Source organism: Tachysurus fulvidraco, chromosome 14 (genome assembly GCF_022655615.1).
Source record: "Tachysurus fulvidraco isolate hzauxx_2018 chromosome 14, HZAU_PFXX_2.0, whole genome shotgun sequence".
Taxonomy (NCBI): domain Eukaryota; kingdom Metazoa; phylum Chordata; class Actinopteri; order Siluriformes; family Bagridae; genus Tachysurus; species Tachysurus fulvidraco.
The window spans coordinates 7,414,574-7,436,396 of NC_062531.1; the positions used below are offsets into that span (position 1 = coordinate 7,414,574).

At 37.7% G+C, this 21,823-nt stretch overlaps 1 protein-coding gene and 1 long non-coding RNA gene across 4 annotated transcripts; both read right to left on the reverse strand.

Moving 5' to 3' along the window:
* Positions 1–2,130: 2,130 nt before the first annotated feature.
* On the reverse strand, positions 2,131–6,542 carry LOC113634857. Of its 3 annotated transcripts, none has more exons than XR_007137715.1 (5): positions 6,212–6,542; positions 5,346–5,431; positions 4,483–4,552; positions 3,502–3,588; positions 2,131–2,801 (listed from the first exon to the last, which is right to left on the reverse strand). It is a non-coding gene; the product is annotated as an uncharacterized LOC113634857 (long non-coding RNA). The 3 variants fall into 3 exon arrangements; XR_007137716.1 differs by lacking the exon at positions 6,212–6,542 and adding an exon at positions 5,785–5,934; XR_003438653.2 differs by lacking the exon at positions 6,212–6,542 and having other exon boundaries at positions 5,346–5,757.
* A 1,919-nt stretch (positions 6,543–8,461) lies between these two features.
* Positions 8,462–21,525, reverse strand: LOC113634828 (solute carrier family 26 member 6-like). Its single transcript, XM_027133999.2, has 20 exons — positions 20,978–21,525; positions 19,738–19,877; positions 19,174–19,284; positions 18,829–19,004; positions 17,880–18,044; positions 17,393–17,545; positions 16,032–16,114; positions 15,746–15,893; positions 15,539–15,652; positions 15,086–15,163; positions 14,773–14,868; positions 14,356–14,462; positions 14,198–14,267; positions 13,573–13,665; positions 12,803–12,907; positions 12,558–12,722; positions 12,261–12,315; positions 11,388–11,506; positions 11,044–11,105; positions 8,462–8,740 (listed from the first exon to the last, which is right to left on the reverse strand). Exons 1-19 carry the CDS (start codon positions 21,115–21,117, stop codon positions 11,082–11,084), a joined length of 2,142 nt encoding a protein of 713 aa, XP_026989800.1. The 5' UTR covers positions 21,118–21,525; the 3' UTR covers positions 8,462–8,740; positions 11,044–11,081.
* Positions 21,526–21,823: the final 298 nt, after the last annotated feature.

The following is a 21,823-nucleotide window of genomic DNA, read 5'->3' on the forward strand; positions in this document are numbered from 1 at the left end:
AATCAAAAACAGAGATATGGAAGCAGAAAATCAGTCTAATAAATTGGTGTGGAGGAAATATAATCATTCGACTATTTGCATTTGCTTGGCTTTGGCCTGTGCAGGTCTATATTTTCTAATAGTGTTAATTGATCTAATATGTGTGTGTTAGTGTGTATGCTTGTGCTGTGTATATTCATCAAAAAATGTAGCATTGCCAAATTGCCAGTGCTCTAATTAATCCCAGACCACCTCATTAATTTCCTTATTACTATGATTAATTAAGCCAAGTTTGTTTTGATGTCTGACCTCCTGTGTGTTTTTTCCATGGCAGTGAAGAACAGCATCATGCATAGTGGAAAAAAGAACTGGCTTAGAACTTGTCCTTCTTCAAACTGTCAATAACTCATCCTGAGAGAGATAGCGACAGAGAGAGAGAGAGAGAGAGAGAGAGAGAGAGAGAGAGAGAGAGAGAGAGAGAGAGAGAGAGAGAGAGTGTGAGAGAGAGTGTGTGTGTAAGAGAGAGAGAGAGAGAGAGAGAGAGAGAGTGTATGTGTGTGTGTGTGTGTGTGTGTGAGAGAGAGAGAGAGAGAGAGAGAAAGAGTGTGTGCATGTGTGTGTGTGTGTGTGTGTGTGTGTGTGTGTGTGTGTGTGTGTGTGTGTGTGTGTGTGTGTGTGTGTGTGTGTGTGTGAGAGAGAGAGAGAGAGAGAGAGAGAGAGTGTGTGTGTGTGTGTGTGTGTGTGTGTGTGTGAGTGTGTGTGTGTGTGTGTGTGTGTGTGTGTGTGTGTGTGTGTGTGTGTGTGTGTGTGTGTGTGTGTGTATGCATAGATTATTTAGGATGCAGATATGTATATACACGTGTGCAGTAGCCCCTGTTGGTGGGATCATGAATATCTCCCACGATTGGAACAGCTCTGTCTCTCCCATCTTGTTTTCAGTCAAGTCAATCCATTTTGTCTAGACTATAAAACGTCTACCCTATTCTATACATTGATTAACTGCCCAATTAGTTACGTCTGGCTTATTTTTGCTCAGATTGATCCTGTTAAACCACGTGTTGCTAAAAAAATTAGTTAACTCAATTCAGTCTTTCTTATAGCTAAAAAGGTTACTATGCTTGTATCTCACACAAAGGCATACAGTGTCCGTGTTTTAATTCCAGCATCTCCAAAGATCTTATGGATGGTAAGATTGTAACTTACTGTGCATTAAATAATATTTATAATATGCTAATATCGATTATTTTATTCTCTATTATACATTGTTGTTTCTGGTATAAAATTACGATTCAATCTAAATTACCTTTTTTTTCCCATTGTTGTATAAAAGCAATAAGACAAAAAAATGTAAAATATTCAATGCAATATACAGTTCAACATAATGGATATGTGTGTGTATGCATGGATAACACAATATTGTTTAAATAATCAGCTTGGTATTCTCACATTGTGTAATGGATTCACTGCCACTGTATCCAGGTGTTCACTGGACTCAGATCGAGGATAATGGCCTTTTTATAGTGAGGTCAGGGCTCTGGTCTCATAACCAGAGCAGAATTATGTTTTCTACTGTTGTCTGATATTTCTGGTGCTTTTTCCTGCACAAAATAGACAACTTATGAGTGCAGTGGTGGCTCAAGTGGTTAAGGCTCTGGGTTGTTGATCGGGGTTCAAGCCCCAGAACTGCCAAGCTGCCACTCTTGGGCCCTTGATCAAGGCCCTTAACCCTTTCTGCTCCAGGGGCATTGTATCATAGTTGCCCCTGCACTCTGACCCCAACCTCCTCGGTTAGAATATGCAAAGAAAAGAATTCCGCTGTGCTGGATTGTATATGTGGTGATAATTAAGACTTCTATTCCCCCATTTCATTCATTTAGACCAAAACCAATTTAACTATTAGAAATATTCTTTAGAAACTATTAGAAATTTACTTGTTTCTTTGCTTGTTTTGCCTCTTTCTTCTCTCTTTGGAGTCTCTTTGCTTCTATCTTCTTCTTGAGTGAGAGGAGTTTATGCACATCTACCCCACTCTATATACTCTATAGATGCAAATGTGGTATTCAGTTATTGGTACTAGTGACAGAAATTGTGCATCTTACTCACAATGTTAATACAAACAAAATATAAAACACATAGGAGGTATAATAATGGTATCTTATATAAACATATATGCTGTAGTTGCTTTATATATAGACATTATATTGGAAGAGCTTGGGATAATGTTCTTGTCAAAATGTGCTAAAATATCTGTGATAATGTAATTATACTGGTACTGTACATTTAATTAGTGTTGACTGCATCAAAAAACTGTTGACTGCATAGAAGATGGTAAGTATAACAAGTTTTATTTATTTACGAGAGAGAGAAAAAGAGAGAGAGAGAGAGAGAGAGAGAGAGAGAGAGACTATTTTGACTATCTTGAGAATGTTTTGAACTTTTGATATTCTATGATATTCTATTCTTTCTTGAACATTCTCACACAAACATTATTGTGCTCTGTTCCCTCCGGCTTGCTGCCCATAACCCATCTATTTACTGCAGAGGAAGCAACATTATGTTAAAATTATGTCATGAAGTCTGTACTCCTTGTTGCATAACACAGATCAGATTGAAAGCTCTGAGATGGAAATAGATAGACAGATCCCACAACCATATTTGGACCTCGCTTAATGTTCAGCAAACCCAAAGAATGCCCTATGCCTCCTTATGACCCATGGGATTATGCTAATTTCCTTCCAAAGTCTTCACTGCCCAGAAGCAATCCTAATCCCTTGTCAGCTCCAGAGATCAAGGCCACCAAGGAACATGTCAAGGAACAGCAGCTGGAAAAAAAGATTTGAAGTCATAAATTTTCATCACTTACAGAGGTTTGAAGTCCAGATATTCACTTTCTCTCATTCCTTCAGCACATTTAAAAGTCAGAAGGACCAGGCTATTCCTAAAAACTGGAGCTGCAAAATGTAAACAATCTGATTCTTATTGGAGAAGGAGATGAGTGGAAGACAGTATTCAATAGCACAATTGGACTCTATGAATATCTCATAATGTCCTCTGGGCTTGTTAATGTGCATTTATTCTTTCAGATCTTTGTCAGCGAGAGCATATTCAGCATATCTGCCAACACCCCAAGAAGCTCACAGAGAATAACCTTTTACAGAAATGCCAAGCTCACAAGATTCACAAAAATGGCTATATGAACAAAGATGGACTGGAAATCTTGGATTCATTTTAAACCCATAAAAGGGCTCCAACAGTTCCTTTGGTTTGGCAACTTCTAATGAAAATTCATGAGATGGATTTAGCTCAGCAGCACTCACCTCAATACTAAAAGTAAACATGCAATGATTCAGTGAAATGATGAAGCAGAACACGAACAAACTTTGGGATGGTAACCATATCTCTGCCTCATCACGCCACCTATCACTGATTATTTCTGACATGTTGTATTCCTTATTAAAGGCACCGCCATGTATTAATGTTTTATAGAGTTCAAACTGTTTATGAGTGTGTGTGTGAGATCACCTTCTCGTAGGGGTGTCCTTTATACATCTCTGCAAACTACAGTGTGGCTGAGCAGTGGAAAATCACAAGGCAAGGAATCTGTGTAACCTGCAACACACATGTTGAATAAAAACACTTTATTTATTTATTTATTTATTTATTTATTTATTTATTTATTTATTTATTTATTTATTTATTTATTTATTTATTTTTTGCTGAACACAAAACAGCAAACAATCTGTAGGGCAAATCCAAAAAACATGTTTAAAACCATACAAAAAATTAAAACAATGAGGTTTGTAGTCCATTGTGCTGCTGAGAAATGTAGTTAGGGCAAGAGAAGCAGTCTTAGTTAGGAGTTAGGTGTTAGGAGTTTAGAGCAGTCTACTAGTTTGTCCGAAACATTATGGTCCATGAAATTCAGAATTGTGTAGCACTGACGCAAGACATTGCCTCTGAATATTAAAACACAACCCTTAAGATATATACTGTACACTGACTGAAGAAGTTTTTAAGGACTGTAGATCTCATATGTGCTTTGCAGGTGGATAAGGTGTGCATGGCTTCAAGAGCTCTCTCCAGATATGACATGCTCTCTTGTGACCATAAATAATAGCGTTCTCAGTACAGATTGTTGTGATAGGACATGCCTGCTTGACTAGACAACCTCCAGAAAGTATTATAGAAGAAGTCCTTGGCACGTATGTGACAACTACAAGGGCTTGTGTTGTCTGGGTTATATTTTAATATATAGTTATATTTGATGTTCAGCTTTTTAAATGATATAATTTGTATAAATATTATTAATGAACAAGGTTAAATGAGAAGAGGAGTTTCCCTGAGATTAAACGTCAACATGTAATAAGATGCTCTAAAATGGTAAGGATGAATAAATGTGGGAAAAGTCTCTATGATGAAAATGCTGATAGACTTCATTAAATTTATGGTACTTCATTATGTCACTACCTAGATGTCAACACTTAAAGATTGCTTTGTTTGTACCTTGTTATAATCCACTATGGGTTTGTAGATGTCAGTGCCAGGGATCTGCTCGAGCAGAGAATACTTTGATCTGAAACAGAGAGAATGAATTATGTTAACATGAATGTTTGGTTTAAGGTGTAACTTGTTTGGAACCTTCACACTCACAGCTGTGTCCTGAATATGACAGTGAGCATGGAGAAAGCAATATACTCAGCCAACCCCAGATCAGGATTTAACAGCACAGTGAAGATGCGTGTCATCACCCAAAGAAGCTGCGGGTGGACACGGTAAATAAACTGGTAGAAGTACAGGACACCATGCACTCTTGCACATTCTAAGAACTATTGCTATAATCATAAAGCCTTTCCTGCACTCATCTAAGGACAATGATCTCACAGAAGATGCTACTTCAACATATTTAGCTATTAACATCTGTGCACTGAAGAGGACAGGCTCCATTTTAAACCTGGTTCCTCTCAAAGTTTCTTCCGGATGCAAATCAAGAGGACAGATTATATGTTTGTTGTGAAAAGAAATTAACTGAATGTAAATGAATGCCATTTCTCTCTCATCCTGAGCCCTGAGCACAGAACGACCAGACATAGGAGCAGTTTCTTCCCCCAGGCAATCCATCTTAACATATATCTGATGAACACCTAACATACACAGAACAAACCCTATTCTTATTGTTTACACATACTCATTTATATTTCAATTTGCACATTTATATTTCAATTTGCATATTTTTCCACTGTACATACAACTGTCTATAATTTCTTATCATTGCCATTCTGTTTACACTGTGGAGCTCCTGTACTAGAACAAATTCCTTCTATGTAAAAAGACCTTTTTGATTCTGATTCTGATTCTGATTCTCTCACCATGTCCTCTCTTCCAGAGTCTTGGAATTTCACCAAACTGCCTCATCATGCCATGTAGGTTCACTGATGACAGCAGATAGTACTGCCTACACACACACTCACACACACACACACACACACACACACACACACACACACACACACACACACACACACACACACACACACACACACACACACACACACACACACACACACACACACACACACACACAAACCTTTATCACACTTTCAGCAACAGAACAATTAACTGCCAGTCTACATACATATACAACCAGCCTATAAACACACACAGACAATCATACACTCTCACACGCTAAAATAGCAGCCAAAATAGCACTTAAAACCTAAATGTAATGTGTGTAATAGTCTGTGTAGCATATTGGTTTGATTGAAAGCATTTAGCCACTTGATTTAGTTTAAATGTAATAAACTATACCGTATTATCGCCTAGGTCTTTCCCCTGGTGTTCATCTGCACCATACAGTGAGGTATGGAGGAGCTGGTAGTTAATCACTGGAAAATCCTTCCAACCAAAATGCACAGTTCCAAAGTTAACATTTACAGCATTTAGCAGACACCCTTATTCAGAGTGAAATAATTTGAAATATGAAATAATTTAACACAAGTCAATAAGCTTATACAGGTCCTCTATTTATGAGTCTTTGCCACTGATTTTGTATCCAAATTTGAGAACAAACATTTGGCTGAGGGAGACGGTGATCCCCTAATACATGATAGATATAGAAAATTCCTGTTTTAGAGAATGCAGGCAGTTCTGGAGCCCTCAGACTTACACAAAAGAAGAGACAGGCAAGGATAAATTATTTGGAGCAAAAGAGAGAGAGAGCAAAATATAGTCTCACCCTGATGGTACAGTAACTTGAATATTGCACTTGAAATCATAGTGCCGTGACACTGCAGTACCTAAAATAACGCACACAGTGTTCAAGATTAATAAACAGGTATTAGCTAATTATTGTATTTTTTAAAAGATCTGTTGTTTAGTGGTTTCTTGTTGTTTAGTGGTGACCTATTTAAATAAAATTAAGCTGGGCCAATCCGAATGATTGATATCAGGCTGATATCAGGGTTTGATCAGATTTTATAAATTGTATGTATGCTTAAAAATAGATCTGGAACGTGTGTACACAACCTCCCAAATCCCCATACACAACACAACACAACAGTGGGAATTGATGACACCCTGTGGTCATGTTGGTAATTACAGCTAAGCATTTAGCTGTAAATGTAAATGTAAATGTAAATGTAAATGTAAATGTAAATGTAAATGTAAATGTAAACCAAGAGATTAACAACCTTTGAATCCCTGGTTGATTCCAGAGAGAACTAGCTGAAAGGATGGAGATACCCCCAAAATGTAATCAGAGCAACTGACTGTACTCGTTTTGCTCTAAGGACACCTAGTCAGAATTGAGCTGTTTCCATCAATAAAAAGCAATTTAATCCTGTATATGAATAAGACATTTTCATTTTTGTTCCCTAACCTACCAAACACAGAAGAGAGATGCTACAGTGACGCATACTCTCTATTGTCTGGAAGCGTCAGGTGGGAGACCATGTTATAAGCCAGAAAAGATCTGCCAGATTGTGATTACACATGCTGTGCTGCAACAACATGGCACAGAGAATGGGCCTCGTCATCTCCCCTGCCCAGCAACTCTGATTACCCAGACTTTTAGCTTATTCAATTCAAATCAATTTTATTTGACATTGTCTTAAAGCAGCTTTAAAAATGTATATAAATGCCTTTACATTTATCCTTATTTATCTCTATTGAGCAAGCCTTAGCAAACGGTGGCAAGGAAAAACTCCCTTAGATGGTATGAGGAAGAAACCGTGAGAAGAAGAGAAGCCATTCTCATTGGGGTGACAGCAGAGAGTGTAAATATAAATTACTATAAACACTGGAGAGAATGAATTACCATAAACACCAGAGAGTTTGATTATATTTAATTATAAATTTATATATAAATATATGTATATAATTTTCCTTAATACAGTCATATACGGTCAATTTGGAATTGTATAACCAGGAGCTCTTGAGCAACTCATAAATTAGTTCATCATTTGAGTTCATTATAGCTTCACCACCAACTCCTCTGTTCCGAAGCCTTCAAATACTCCATGATGGAGATGCAGCGTATGTAGAATGTGAAGGCTTTTGTATAGAGGTTATTCTCCTCTTAGAACTGGAACATCTATAGAATGCCTCGGGATCCTCTTCTCTTTGGTCGTAAATCTTCATGAAGCAGAACACATCTGGATCTGGCAATTTCTATCTGCAGGTTTATCTTTATATGTCTTGCATATATAGTGCAGCTTATTCTTCAAGTTTTCAGTAACGGTAACGGTTGTGTCCAACATACTTCAATTTCATCTTAACATGAATCCTTTTTTTAAGTATAACTTGAGCTCAGAGACCCTCGAGTGAAGCTGTGACACTAAACTGTGCCGTCTTAAGATTAATGTTTCTCTCTAACTGCTTTGAATGATCACTACATGATGCCCACACTTATTCCTGGAACATCTCCAAAAGCCGTTTTCTCTAGAGTGAGTAATGTAGCAGCCATGACAGCAGGGGAATACACGACAAAACAAAACTCTTCACATGACAACGAGAACACCTGGCCCATACACCGAGGTAAAACTCAAGTGGAATCATTTTCCTTCCTCAAGCCTCACCTCAGATTAATTTAGGAGGGATTCACTCCTCAATCCTCATAGGTAGGTAGAATTTAGTGTTACAGTCTTTCAAACATTCATAATCGTAATGAGGACACAATGTTTATTAAAAGACTAAGATTTTTTTTTCATGTGGCATTTGGATAATTGTGTCTGAAATACAAGAATAACATGCAAAAAAGCGGGAAAAAACACATCCTGATGCCATAACATCTAATTGATTTTTTTTTTCCAGGCTGAAGCAGCTGAAGATTCATGTCATGGTATTTGAAAACTATTACTGCTAAATAAATCTGACCCTGGCTAAGACAGTCAGCAAATCTTTTACCAAATTTTTTTTCTCATGAATTCTCCAGTATAAATACTCTTAAAAACCCCACTACATTCAAATAACACAATAAACCTAAAAGTCCTAAGTAACCAGAATTGCTTTTATTGCCTTTTTGAAACATGGATACACCAATATATCCTAAAGTAATCATCTCCAAACCTTTAGAGTTTACAAACATCAACAACTGCATCAAGGATCGGTTTTGAGTCCCTTCTTGTTTTCTGTGGTGATGGACAGGTTGACAGATGAAGTCAGACGGGAATCTCCATGAAACTCAATGATGTTTGTGGATGACATTTTGATCTGTAGTGAGAGTAGATTGCAGGTGGAGGCACACCTGGAAAGATGTAGGTCTGCTCTGGAAAGAAGAGGAATAAAAGTCAGTCATAGTAAGACAGAATACAGGTGTATGAATGAGAGGGAGGGAAATGGTGAAGAGGTGACTACAGGGAAAGGTGTACAAGACAGCAGTGAGAGCAGCTATGCTATATGGGTTATAAACTGTAGAAGTGAGGAAAAGACATAAGGCAGAAATAGAGGTAGTTGAGGATTCACTATAGGAGTGACGAGGATGTACAGGATTAGGAACAAGCACAATAGAGGGACAGCTCAGGTTGGCTGTTTTGGGGACTGAGAGGCTAGATTGAGATGTTTTGAACATGTACAGAGGAGGGAGATGGTTATATTGGTAGAAGGATATTGGTATATTGGTAAGAGGTCAAGAGGAGATATATGGATGTGTTCAAAGAGGACATGAAGTTAATTGGTGCAAAAGTAGAGGATGCCGAGGATAGAGTTAGGTGGGAACTGATCATTCGCTGTGACCCTAAGAAGAAGTAGAAGAAGAAGAAGAAGTAAAAGAAGAAGAAGAAAACTTCAACAACTGCCCTTACAATAAGTCAGATTTTCCTCAGTCTAGAGGAAAGGTGTTAAAATTCTCACATTCTACTGAATCCACATATAGTATTTAGGAATAAAAAAAATTCTGGACTCTGCACTATTGAGTAATAACTATAATTGTATTCTTAGCTCATTGAGTCCTTAATTGTGTCAAGTAGTAATGTGCGGATATCTGAAATTTTTATCAACATCCATGACTTTCCACTGGAAATTTTGTCCTGTCATATAGTCAACTAGTGACTGTGTCTGTCTAAAAAGATTAAAGATTTTTTCTTTAAGTTACTTCAAACTGTTCACAGCACATATACAACATCCTCAATCATTTACAGAATATTTGAACACCAGAAAGAAAACAAACCCCAACAATGGATGTGAAATTAACCCAGGTCCTGTGTTCCTGTGGTATTTATGGGATTACGTGTTTCTTAGTCAGTCTCCTTTGTCAATGTATATATTTTCCTATCTGGTATTAAAAAAGACCAAACATATGTACACTTGTCTTACATACACACAAAAGTCAGACTAAATACAGGTCCAAAAAAGTGGTACAGTATCTGACTGATAGCAACAAACAAACAAACAAACAAACAAACAAAGTAACACAGAAGACAGGAAGTACAGAACAAGAGGCTTAATAATGTCACAAACACACAAGTGTATAAAAAAGTGCATAAATCAGAAACTAATCTGAAAACAGGTGTGATGGGTGTGACAGGGACGTAGCCTGGAGCAGGAGCAGAGCCTGGGATATGACCTGAGACGTAAGTCTTATAATAATAATAATAATAATAATAATAATAATAATAATAATAATAATAATAATAATAATAATAATCAGTAGTAGTAGTAGTAGTAGTAGTAGTAGTAGTAGTAACAACATACACACACACTTAGATATATGGGGCCACTTTTTGTGTTTCAAATCTGTAATGCTCCACTGGCTTCATGGTAAATAATCCACTTTTTTAACATTCATTAAATCTGTGAAAGTGTCCAACATGACTGCTAATGGTGTATACCTGATGCGTCACTAGAATGGGCTAGAAAATATTAACCCAATGATCAGATCTAAGTGGTGGTCACGTCTTTGAGTTCATGACATGACTATTCCTGAATAGCCATAAAACTGAACAGGGTTCATTACAGTTAGCACTAGCAATATGTTCACATTGAAGTCATTTGTCCACTCCATTATGCAGAGAAACTTATAGTTATCTCTTATACAGCTGAGCAAGTGAGGGCCTTGTTTAGGGACCCAGTGTCAGCTTGGTGGCCCTGGGATTTGAACTCCCCAAGTAAACTGAATGTCATTAGAGTGCGTATTAATTCTGTATTATGCATGGGTAAGATCCAGCTGTATCTTCAATTTCAGCTGATAATTTACTTGAATTCACTTTCACTCTTTTTTAAATTATAGCATATATAGTATTTCAGAATTATATTGCTAGAGTGCCTTTTTAATTTTAAGTGTATTTTAAGTGAAGGATTTACTGCTTCTCCTTTTTTCAGCAGAAATGGTACCGATGGTGCTGCAACACCCCCTAGTGGAACCTAGTGGCAATACTATTTACTTACTGCTCTTATTATTTAACGTTGCGGAAATGGAAGCTTGTGTCTCCATATAATCACTTGCTTACTATATCATGGTGTTACTATCAGCTATAGCATTTGTCACTAATTAATGAGACATATGTAAAGACATATACAAGAAAAATGAACAAAATTGTGTTGTGTTTTTTAGATTCATCACATTTTTCTCACCACATTCAAAATGCTTCCTTTGTGACATGGATTCTGGTTCAAAAATGTGTGGCCACCTTAGGCTGTGGAAAAGGAGGAAATAACAGAAGTTACTCCTATGTGCATAATTGTGCTGTCATGTGTGATTTGGGGGGAATAGTGTGTATGGTCATCACAAGACTTAGTAAAGTGCTACCATGGAAAAACAGCAGCAATGTATCATTTTCATGTTGGCAACACACAAATTAATCACAGTCCGTGTGTGTGTGTGTGTGTGTGTGTGTGTGTGTGTGTGTGTGTGTGTGTGTGTGTGTGTGTGTGTGTGTGTGTGTGTGTGTGTGTGTGTGTGTGTGTCGATGCTTTACCTCCTGTATATTTTGTTCTTGGTAGTGAAGAACAGCATCATGCACAGTGGTAAAGAGAATCGCTTTAGTGACCTTGTCATTGAAGAAATCCCCCTTCTCTAAACTGTCAGTAACACATACTGAGAGAGAGAGAGAGAGAGAGAGAGAGAGAGAGAGAGAGAGAGAGAGAGAGAGAGAGAGAGGTGGCTGTAATGTGGTATTAGTGTTTCCACCAGAGTCAGCATGTATAGAGCACTCTGAGCTTTTACATGCTTTCCCACTTCACCTCAACCAGACCAGCCTGTTAAATCTACTGTCAACATCAAACCCTTGAAACGAATTAGAGTAGAAGTCATTATTTTGTCACATATACATTACGGCACAGCGAAATTTTTATCTTTAAATTGAAATCTTTTATCTTTATCCCAACTTTGGAGGTTGGGGTCAGAGTGCAGGGTCAACCATGATACAGCACCACTGGAGCAGAAAGGGTTAAGGGCCTTGATCAAGGGCCTAACAGTGGCAGCTTGGCAGTGCTGGGGCTTGAACCCTGAGCAATAACCCAGAGCCTTAACTGTTTGACCCACCGCTGCCACACATTAATTTATTTATTTATGTTTTTTTAAGTGCTGGACACAAAATTATCCCTGTTTCACAGTTTCTACATGAGTGAAACATACTAGTATTTAAAAAATAGCTATGATAATATGAGACATTAAATAGAGTTTGGATTTATCTCATTGGTGTATGATAAAAAATTGTGTAATATCAAAGAGAATTGAAATGTTGCTTGTTGCTTTTGTTGAAACTGTTGGTCTGTCACTTGCCACACACACACACACACACACACACACACACACACACACACACACACTGTTAGTGTTCATTTCTTACGTTGACATCCTGATATGAACACGTTAATTCCAGCTTCCCCAAAGTCTTTATGGATCTGTAAAAGAGATGATTATTTAATTGTGTAATTGTGCATTAAATTATTAAATTATTTAATTATCTATTATTTGTAGTGTATATACTACTATAGTATATATATATATATATATATATATATATATATATATATATATATATATATATATATATATATAATTAGGATATTTTGCTATGTTCTATGTTCTTTGCTATGTTATATTTTGCTATATTCTAATATAATTAGGACATTGGGGTTCTCACATTGCGTAATGTTTTCACTCCCACTGTATCCAGGAAGTTCACTGGACTCAGGTCGAGGATGATGGCCTTGGGTATAGTGGGGTCAGAGTGCTGGTCAAACTCTGGACTCATAACTACTGCAACCTCATATCTCTCCTCATTGTCTGACATTTGTGAAGCCTCCGTCTGGACAAAGCCAAAAGAATCAGACTCCCAGACATACACATGCACCTTCACCACACAGGATCCTGACTGACATGTCTTACCTTTGCTTGTTTTTTTGCTCGTTTTGCCTCTTTCTTCTCTTTCCTGAGTCTCTTTGCTTCTAGCTTCTTCTTGTGTGAGAGGAGTTTAGGCACATCTACCCCACTCTACACACAGACACATATGTCTTATTCCATTGTAGGTGATTTCATGTGTTAGGAATTGTATATATAAACTACAATAACATAATATACAGAATAGGGAACACATGATGTTAAAAATATATATATGCCAGATTCGATGCTATATTTTATTAAAAACTCTCTACTGCTCTTGTAATTGAATTTATATTGACTTTATATTGAAAATGACTTTTCATGAGCCAATGTTATCATAATATATGTGTTAACAAAATATCTAATATTATTTGGAAATTTTGTTTGCAAATTTTGTTTGCTTTTTATATTAGAGGAATTAGAATGGATAAAAAAAGAAAAATAGAGAGAAACAAATAGAGACACACAGAAAAGAGAGAGAGAGAGAGAGAGAGAGAGAGAGAGAGAGAGAGAGAGAGAGAGAGAGAGAGAGAGAGAGAGAGAGAGATTACTTAAGTCAAAATCTGTTTGATGTTCCTGTGTTTGACCCTTGCTACTCTTTCTTGACAGTTCTCTGTATTTACCTTTGGTTTATTATGAATTTTCCTTGTGTTTTGAACTTCATCATCCTTCTGTGTTTTGTATACTTTCTCAGATATTGATATTAAGGCAAAGACGGTTATCAGTAATCCACAGCTGGACTGTTTTTGTCTGTATTAGTGTGTGTGTGAGATCACCTTCTCATAGAGGTGTTCTGTATACATCTCTGCATTCGCAAAATACAGTGTAGCAGAGCAGCGGAAAATCACAAGACCTGGAATCTGTGTAACCTGCAACACACACACACACACACACACACACACACACACACACACACACACACACACACACACACACACACACACACACACACACACACACACACACACACACACACACACACATTACAGGACACAGAATTATAAGTGTACAGTATGCAGATAAGATGATAGTCCATCTTTGAGTAATCGCACTTAGGGAATGCTCTAGTGTTCCCCAAACAAAGTATGGAGATTATTAAATGATTGTCAGATAACAGGTTAAATGGTACTCCGCACAAATATTGGTGGAATATTTTTACCCCACAATCTAAAGCTTTTACCAGACAACTTTTAATCTGTGAATATTTCAGCTCATCTTGATACAGTATAATGTGTGGTTCCTCTTGCATTAGTGTACAAAATGTATAGCAAAGGTATTAAAGGTATTACATTTAGATTTACAAAAGAACTAGTGTTGTTTTGAAGAATAAGTCACTTAAACTGTCAAGAATAATTTCTCTTTCTGGAAAACTGTGTGTGCTAAAGCCTGCTTTGTTTGTACCTGGTTATAGTCCTCTATGGGTCTGTAGATGTCAGTGCCAGGGACCTGCCCTAGTAGAGAATACTTTGGTCTGAAACAGAGAGAATGAATTATGTTAACATAAAGGTTTGGTTTAAGGTGTAACTGAAGTGTAGATTGTTTGGAACCTTCACACTCACAGCTGTGTCCTGAATATGACAGTGAGCATGGAGAAAGCGATGGACGCAGCCAACCCCAGATCAGGATTTAACAGCACAGTGAGAATGAATGTCATCACCCAAACAAGCTGCGGATGGACGACACGGTAAATAAATTTTTAATGAACAGCTTCTGTCTTTCACACACTTAGTACTGTTGCAATGATGATTCACAATTCACAAGAAACTGGGTACCTTTAAGAATCTGCTTTTGTTTCTATTAGATTTTATTTGAACTGGAAATTAAATTACTAACTACTAACTCTCTCTCTCTCTCTCTCTCTCTCTCTCTCCCTCTCTCTCTCTCTATCTATCTATCTATCTATCTATCTATCTATCTATCTATCTATCTATCTATCTATCTATCTATCTATCTATCTATCTATCTATCTATCTTACCATGTCCACTTTGTTGCTCCTCCAAAGTGTTCGAATGTCTCCGAACTGCTTCAACATCCCATGCAGATTCACATAGATAACAGCAGCCAAGACAGCCTAGACACACACACCAACACAACCACACACCCACACACACACCCACACACACACACACACACACACCTTTATCATATTTCCTGCAAAAGAACAATTTCCTAGGACAATGGTTTGTATGTGTGACATTTCAGGACATATGATTAACCACTTGATACATATATGTATCCGATACGATACGTATGGTTGTAACTATTGAGGTTGTGGTTATTGTGGTTACCTTTGGCAGTTCTTCGAAGAGTTCTCCAATCTTTAGCAAAATCACAAGCATCACTACAGCAGAGAGAGCGCCTGCAACCTAAATAAAGGGCATACGAAAGATTGAGAGAGAGAGAGAGAGAGAGAGAGAGAGAGAGAGAGAGAGAGAGAGAGAGAGAGAGAGAGAGAGAGGTGCAATTTTTCAGAGCTGATACTGATTCGCCTTCAGAGAATTCTGAAGTCTTGAGAATTTGTTAATACTAGGAATCAGTACAGGCTTTTGTTTTGAACAGTGAGTTGTCTGGCATAAGTGACTCTTTTTTATCAAATGCATGACTATGATTTTACTTAGAATTACTAGTGTATCAAAAAATTGGGTGATAAACATAATCTTGAGATGCAGAAGGAGCATGAATTGAGCTTTGAATGAATTTGTTAGATTTTTTTTATTCAGGATTTTATGCAGTATTCTGACCTGCGTCTTTCCGCCTGTACTAATTTGCACCATAGTGCGAGACATGGAGCAGCTGATGGCGAAGCACTGGAACACGGCACCGATCGAGTTGCTTAGTCCAAATGCTATCAGCTCCTATAGCAGGTAGAAAGCATTAATAATTAAATATAGGGATTTTACAGCCATTACTCAGCTTATGTTTTTAATTTATTTATGAGTCTCTCTTGCCTGATTGCTGTCAACTTTGTAGCCATATTTGAGAGCAAAGATTCGGCCAAGAGAGATGGCGATACCGTAACCCACAACAGCCAGAGCAAATGCATCACCAATCATAGATCCCATCATAGAGAACTCAGGCAACACAGGAGCCTGCAGACTAAACACACAGAATATATAGCTAGTTATTTTACAGTTATTTATTCATGTCACTATCAGCATTATCACCACAACTTCTAGACAATTGCTGTGTTTTTGGATATTTATTCAGTGCATAGAGACTAAAATAAAGACTCACCCTGAAGGTATCGTACCTACAACGTCCACATTGTACAAAGTCTTGAAATCAAATTGCCATGACACTACAGTAGCTATAATAATCTACAAACAAACAAAACACACACACACACACACACACAAAACAGTACAAATGATTCAAATGTATTAAAGCTGCATTTTTCTCCATATTTTATTTCTAGAACCCCAAACTGTAATGGGTTTTAACTGGTGTTGAAATAGATGTGTACCAGTCTGATGCTGAGATATTCATATTGATATCTGAACTGGTGTCTGATCAGATTTGACATATTTTCCAGATTGATCAATTGAGTTATTTTAAGCGCTTGATGTTAAGTGACATAATCACACACATGAACACAGGACAACTTGTCTAAGATATATTACAAAAATGATGATATCGGCTTCAGTTTAGTATTTTATATATTTTTTTCCTTTGGCTGGCCCTGTTCAGGATCTGCATATTAGATTTGGCACAGGTTTTACACCGGATGCCCTTCCTGACACAACCCTCACAATTTTATTTGCCAACACACTCAGGTCCGGCACTGAGTGTTAAGGAATCGAACCCGGTCCAAGGCAATTAGAGAGCGGGATCCTGCTGCTGGACCACCTGGGGGCTATGTTATATATTCATTCATTAATTAATTCGTTCATTCATTAATTTTCTACCGCTTATCCGAACTTCTCGGGTCACGGGGAGTCTGTGCCTGTCTCAGGCATCATCGGGCATCGAGGCAGGATACACCCTGGATGGAGTGCCAACCCATCGCAGGGCACACACACACACTCTCATTCACTCACGCAATCACACACTCAGGACAATTTTCCAGAGATGCCAATCCTACCATGCATGTCTTTGGACCGGGGGAGGAAACCAGAGTAACCAGAGGCACGGGGAGAATATACAAAGGTGGGAAACGAAACATCCACACAGACAAGGCTCAGGCGAGAATGAAACTCCCAACCCTGGAGGTGTGAGGCAAATGTGCTAACCACTAAGCCACCGTACCACCCATGTTATATATTGAATACGGAATTAAAATATGTTATATGTTAAATTTAATTCTTTACTCAATTTATTATTCAAACCAGAAAACCCAGAGGAAACCTAATCAGACACTGGAGAACAATAACCAATTCTGAGGATCGAACCTGGAGCCATGATACAACCCTCTGTACCACTAAGCCAGCAGCATTAATTTATGTGAAATGTATGTCATGTGTGTGCGTGTGTGTGCGTGTGTGTGTGTGTGTGTGTGTGTGTGTGTGTGTGTGTGTGTGTGTGTGTGTGTGTGTGTGTGTGTGTGTGTGTGTGTGTGTGTGTTTTTATAGGGGATGAACATGTGTGAATATACTCACAGCAAAAAGCTCAACAGGTAGAGGAACAGGAAGTTTGCGTGACAGAAAAGTATTTATTTCCTTAGCAATGATCAAACCGATAATGGTTACAATGCTCACAACCAGTGTCCCAATGTTTGTCCCACCCAGCAAAGAACACGCATCCAACACCGTCTGAGGAGAAAGAGACAGTGAGAGAAAATAAAAGCAGGAAATAAAAAAAAAGATTAATGTCCGTGTCTTATTTATTGCAAGGGCTAAGTTGAGCTACTAATGTCAGCGAGTTCACAAGATTTATTTCATGGATACAAAACATCTGAGAATCCCTGCTTTAAAGAATCGTTCAGATTTTGTGATGATTGTAGGACTGAAAACATTCCAAACTGAAACTTTTAGAAGAAAATATAGCAAAGCTTTTACTTTTTAGTTTTTAATAAAACAAATAAGACTTATAGTTTACTGTGTGAGCATGTGTGCGCGAGTGTGTGTATGATGTGTTAATACGCACGTATATAAGTGAGAGAGGTCCACTGTAGCGGTTTGTGTTGATTCCAAACGTGTATTTTATCTGGGACACAATGACATGAATGGATGCTGCTGTAGTGTAGGCTCTAACCAAAGGTTCAGAAAGATACGTCACCACAAATCCAAACTGCACCAGGCCTAAGAGCAACTGCACACACACACACACACACACACACACACACACACACACACACACACACACACACACACACACACACACACACACACACACACACACACACACACACACACACACACACAGAGTTAACAGACAAAGTACTGAACTGAATGAGTAACTGGTGTGCAGTTGAGTAACTTTAGAATATAACAATGTTTACAACATAATACCTGAAAAAACTTTATAGAACTGGAAAAACCAACACAGCCTACAGCTTAGCTTAATATTCTAATCTATCAAGTAATAATATTATATCTCTTTTTATGCAAGCATAGCCCGAGCTACAATTGTTGTGCTCAGGAATACATTGACTGTCCATTTTAATAGGAATACGTGTACACCTGTACATTCACGCAGTTCTAATGCAGTCTAATCACCCGATCATGTGGTAGCAGTGTAATGCAAAAAATCATGCAGATGCAGGTTATGGGCTTCAGTTAATGTTCACATCAAACACCATGAAGAAAAATTGTGATCTCTGTGACTTTGATCATAGCATGGAGGGGGTTACAAGAAAAAGCTGGGGTGAGATAAGCTGGATGTGTGTTCATTCTGTTATATGATCCCCTGCCTATCACACACACACACACACACACACACACAGACACACACACAGACACACACCGACACACACCGACACACACCGACACACACACACACACACACACACACACACACACACACACACACACACACACACACACACACACACACACACACACACACACACACATGTATATATGAATGAACAAACCTGAAAGATGCCAGATAGACAGGTGACAGCTGCAGCAATCTTGACCCTCTCGTTGTCCCGGGCCACAGTGTCTATCACACTGCTGTTGGAGCTGTTGCTAAATATCATGAAGTCTGAATCTGGAGCCATGCGCTCTGTCACACTACCGATCATCACACTCATCACTGCGTATGTACCTATAAAAGCAAATGTGCCAGTCATCCCCTGCTAGTATGGTTGTGTGTGTTTGTGTGTGTGTGTGTGTGTGTGTGTGTGTGTGTGTGTGTGTGTGTGTGTGTGTGTGTGTGTGTGTGTGTGTGTGTGTGTGTGTGTGTGTGTGTGTGCTTCAAAAGCGCATGTTCTTACCCACTGAGATGTGCTTAGAACTCCCAAAGATGAAGTAGAGAAGGATCGGGTAGAAAGATGAGTAAAGGCCAAACACAGGTGGGACAGCAGCTAGCAATGCATACGCCATTCCTTTTTACACACAGACACACATATTCTCTGGATGTGTTTAAATGTTTCCCTGTGTGCCCTAAAAGTAGTTAATCAACCAAAACATGTATTTCATCTTTCATTTTAAACTAAAGTTATACGGCTACAGTATGTAGCTATAGCTAACACATCTTTACTTCTACTCACTCATGACAATATTGTAACACTTCTAGAAACGGACCAATGTATATGTATATCAGCAAGTCAACATATTGGAGACAGATATTTTGTATCCGAAAAAGATCTGATGATATTGTATATACTGTAAACATATCTCATCTAATAAGCTGTGAATGGATGATTTTTTTTTCACTGAGCTACTCCTTTGTGTCTCAGATGTACAGTGTTGTAGTGTAAGTTACTCAAATGTGCGCGGGTGTGTGTGTGTGAGTGTGTGTGTGTGTGTGTGGGTGTGTGTGTGTGTGTGAATGGAACCTTGTGGCAGGTGCATGATGCCCACACTGATTCCTGAGACAAGGTCTCCGAAAGCGTTTTCTCTGAGTGGGTACCGTGGCAGCCATGACAGCAGGGGAATACACGACAGAAAGCAGCTCTTCACACGAGGACCAGAACACCTGGCACAGAAACTGGAGTGAGAACTCATGTGGGATGACTTTTATTCACAGACAGGTGTGATTCACTGTCACAGTGTTTCAGACTATCATTCTGTCATTGACGATGCCGTATAATCCTATTTTACAATCCATTTATTGCCTTAAGCACAACTGAATTCGAATACACACTATTGCCACATTAATGACACATTTATTGCCAACGTTTAAGGAACATTTTGTTATATGTGTTATATATTTTACAGCACTATTGAATTCTCAAATCAAAGTGATCAGTAAGTTATTGTGCGTTACTGTTATTTTTGATTCGTTGTCGTTTATCAAGTCATTGTAGAGGAAATGTGAAGCGACTGAATAGAGATTTAATTTCAATGGTGAACAGGCAACATTTTAAAAGATTGGATGGAGAAGAAGAAATAAAACAATAATAAGAAATCACTGTGTGGTCATAGTGTATGAGAAAAACAGCAGAATCTGCTAAGAATTGAAAGCAATACATAATTTGTCATGTAGTTCAAATTCTAATTCTAATTCAAATATTAATCTTGATTTTTATTATATTAATCTTTGTATAATTTTTTACTTTTTGTATAATGTTTCTTATGTTCTGTAAAGCTGCTTTGAGACAATGTGCATTGTTAAAAGCGCTATGCAGATAAATTTCAATTGGAAAATTTAATTAAATTAAATAAAGCATCTATCTATCTATCTATCTATCTATCTATCTATCTATCTATCTATCTATCTATCTATCTATCTATCTATCTATCTATCTATCTATCTATCTATCTATCTATTAGGAGAACGTTAACCTCAATTATTAACAAGAACATTTTGACATTTCTAAACAATATGGTAGACACGTGGCAATAAACCTAATTAGATTAGAAAGTGTAAATAACCACAAAAGTTTATGCTAGTTGTTTTTTGATTTAGATCATTTTGAACAATTGGGATACATTTGGCTAAATAGTTCACTCACATCTGCAGGCTTTTACAGCAATACTGATGCCACAGATATTATTTAGAATAAAACAAATCTGAAATATTCCAATTAATCCAGTATTTTTTTTCCTGAATTCACTCCAATGATCAATTCTTACCTCATGGACTCCTTAATTTTCTCAATCACTGGTGTGTGGACTTCTGATTTTTCTGCAAGTTCATCAAGTTTGAATTCATCCATGATGTCCCGCTGGATGCGGTATCCCACTCTCTGCTTTACAGACTGTTCTAGTTCCATGCTTCTGATAAAAAATCCTCCTGACTATGAATCTTTTCAAAAAAACAGATTAAAATCTTTTCTTTATGTTACCTCAGTCACTTCATAACAAACTTGTCAAATAATCCTCAAGTCCATTTAAAATCCAGAAAGAAAATGATCCCCAACAATGGATGTATATCCTCAATAGCTGATGTCTTTCTTTAAGGTAAGTCGTACAGATTATGAATATAATGTCAGGGGGGAAAAGAAGAGGTGGGATTCCCTGCTAACTAGCGTGTGCTGAAAACGTGTACAGCATGAGTACTTGTAGTACTGAACAGCCATAGTCTTCCTCATGTCTTTCTTAATCTCCTTGTTAATGTGTATCTTTGTCCTATCTGGTATTAAAGGGCCCCATGAGTACTCTCTCTCTCTCTCTTTCTCTCTTTCTCTCTCTCTGTATTCTCACACACACACACGTGCACAAGAACGGCACAGAGTTCTTGCTAAAGAGCAAAGTCTGATCTCCAAGAAAAGGAAAGAGTTAAAAAAAAAAGGAAAGAGTCAACAAAATGACACAGACAGAAAAACGCATTCGATTTTGGACATTTACTACAGTGACCTGGGAAAACCTGGCACGTTATGATAGATATTTCTTATATTGTTGCTGTTGATATTTCTGATATTCCTGATTCTGATTCTTGGATACCTGAATTCACCATAAATAAAAATATTTCTGTAATGT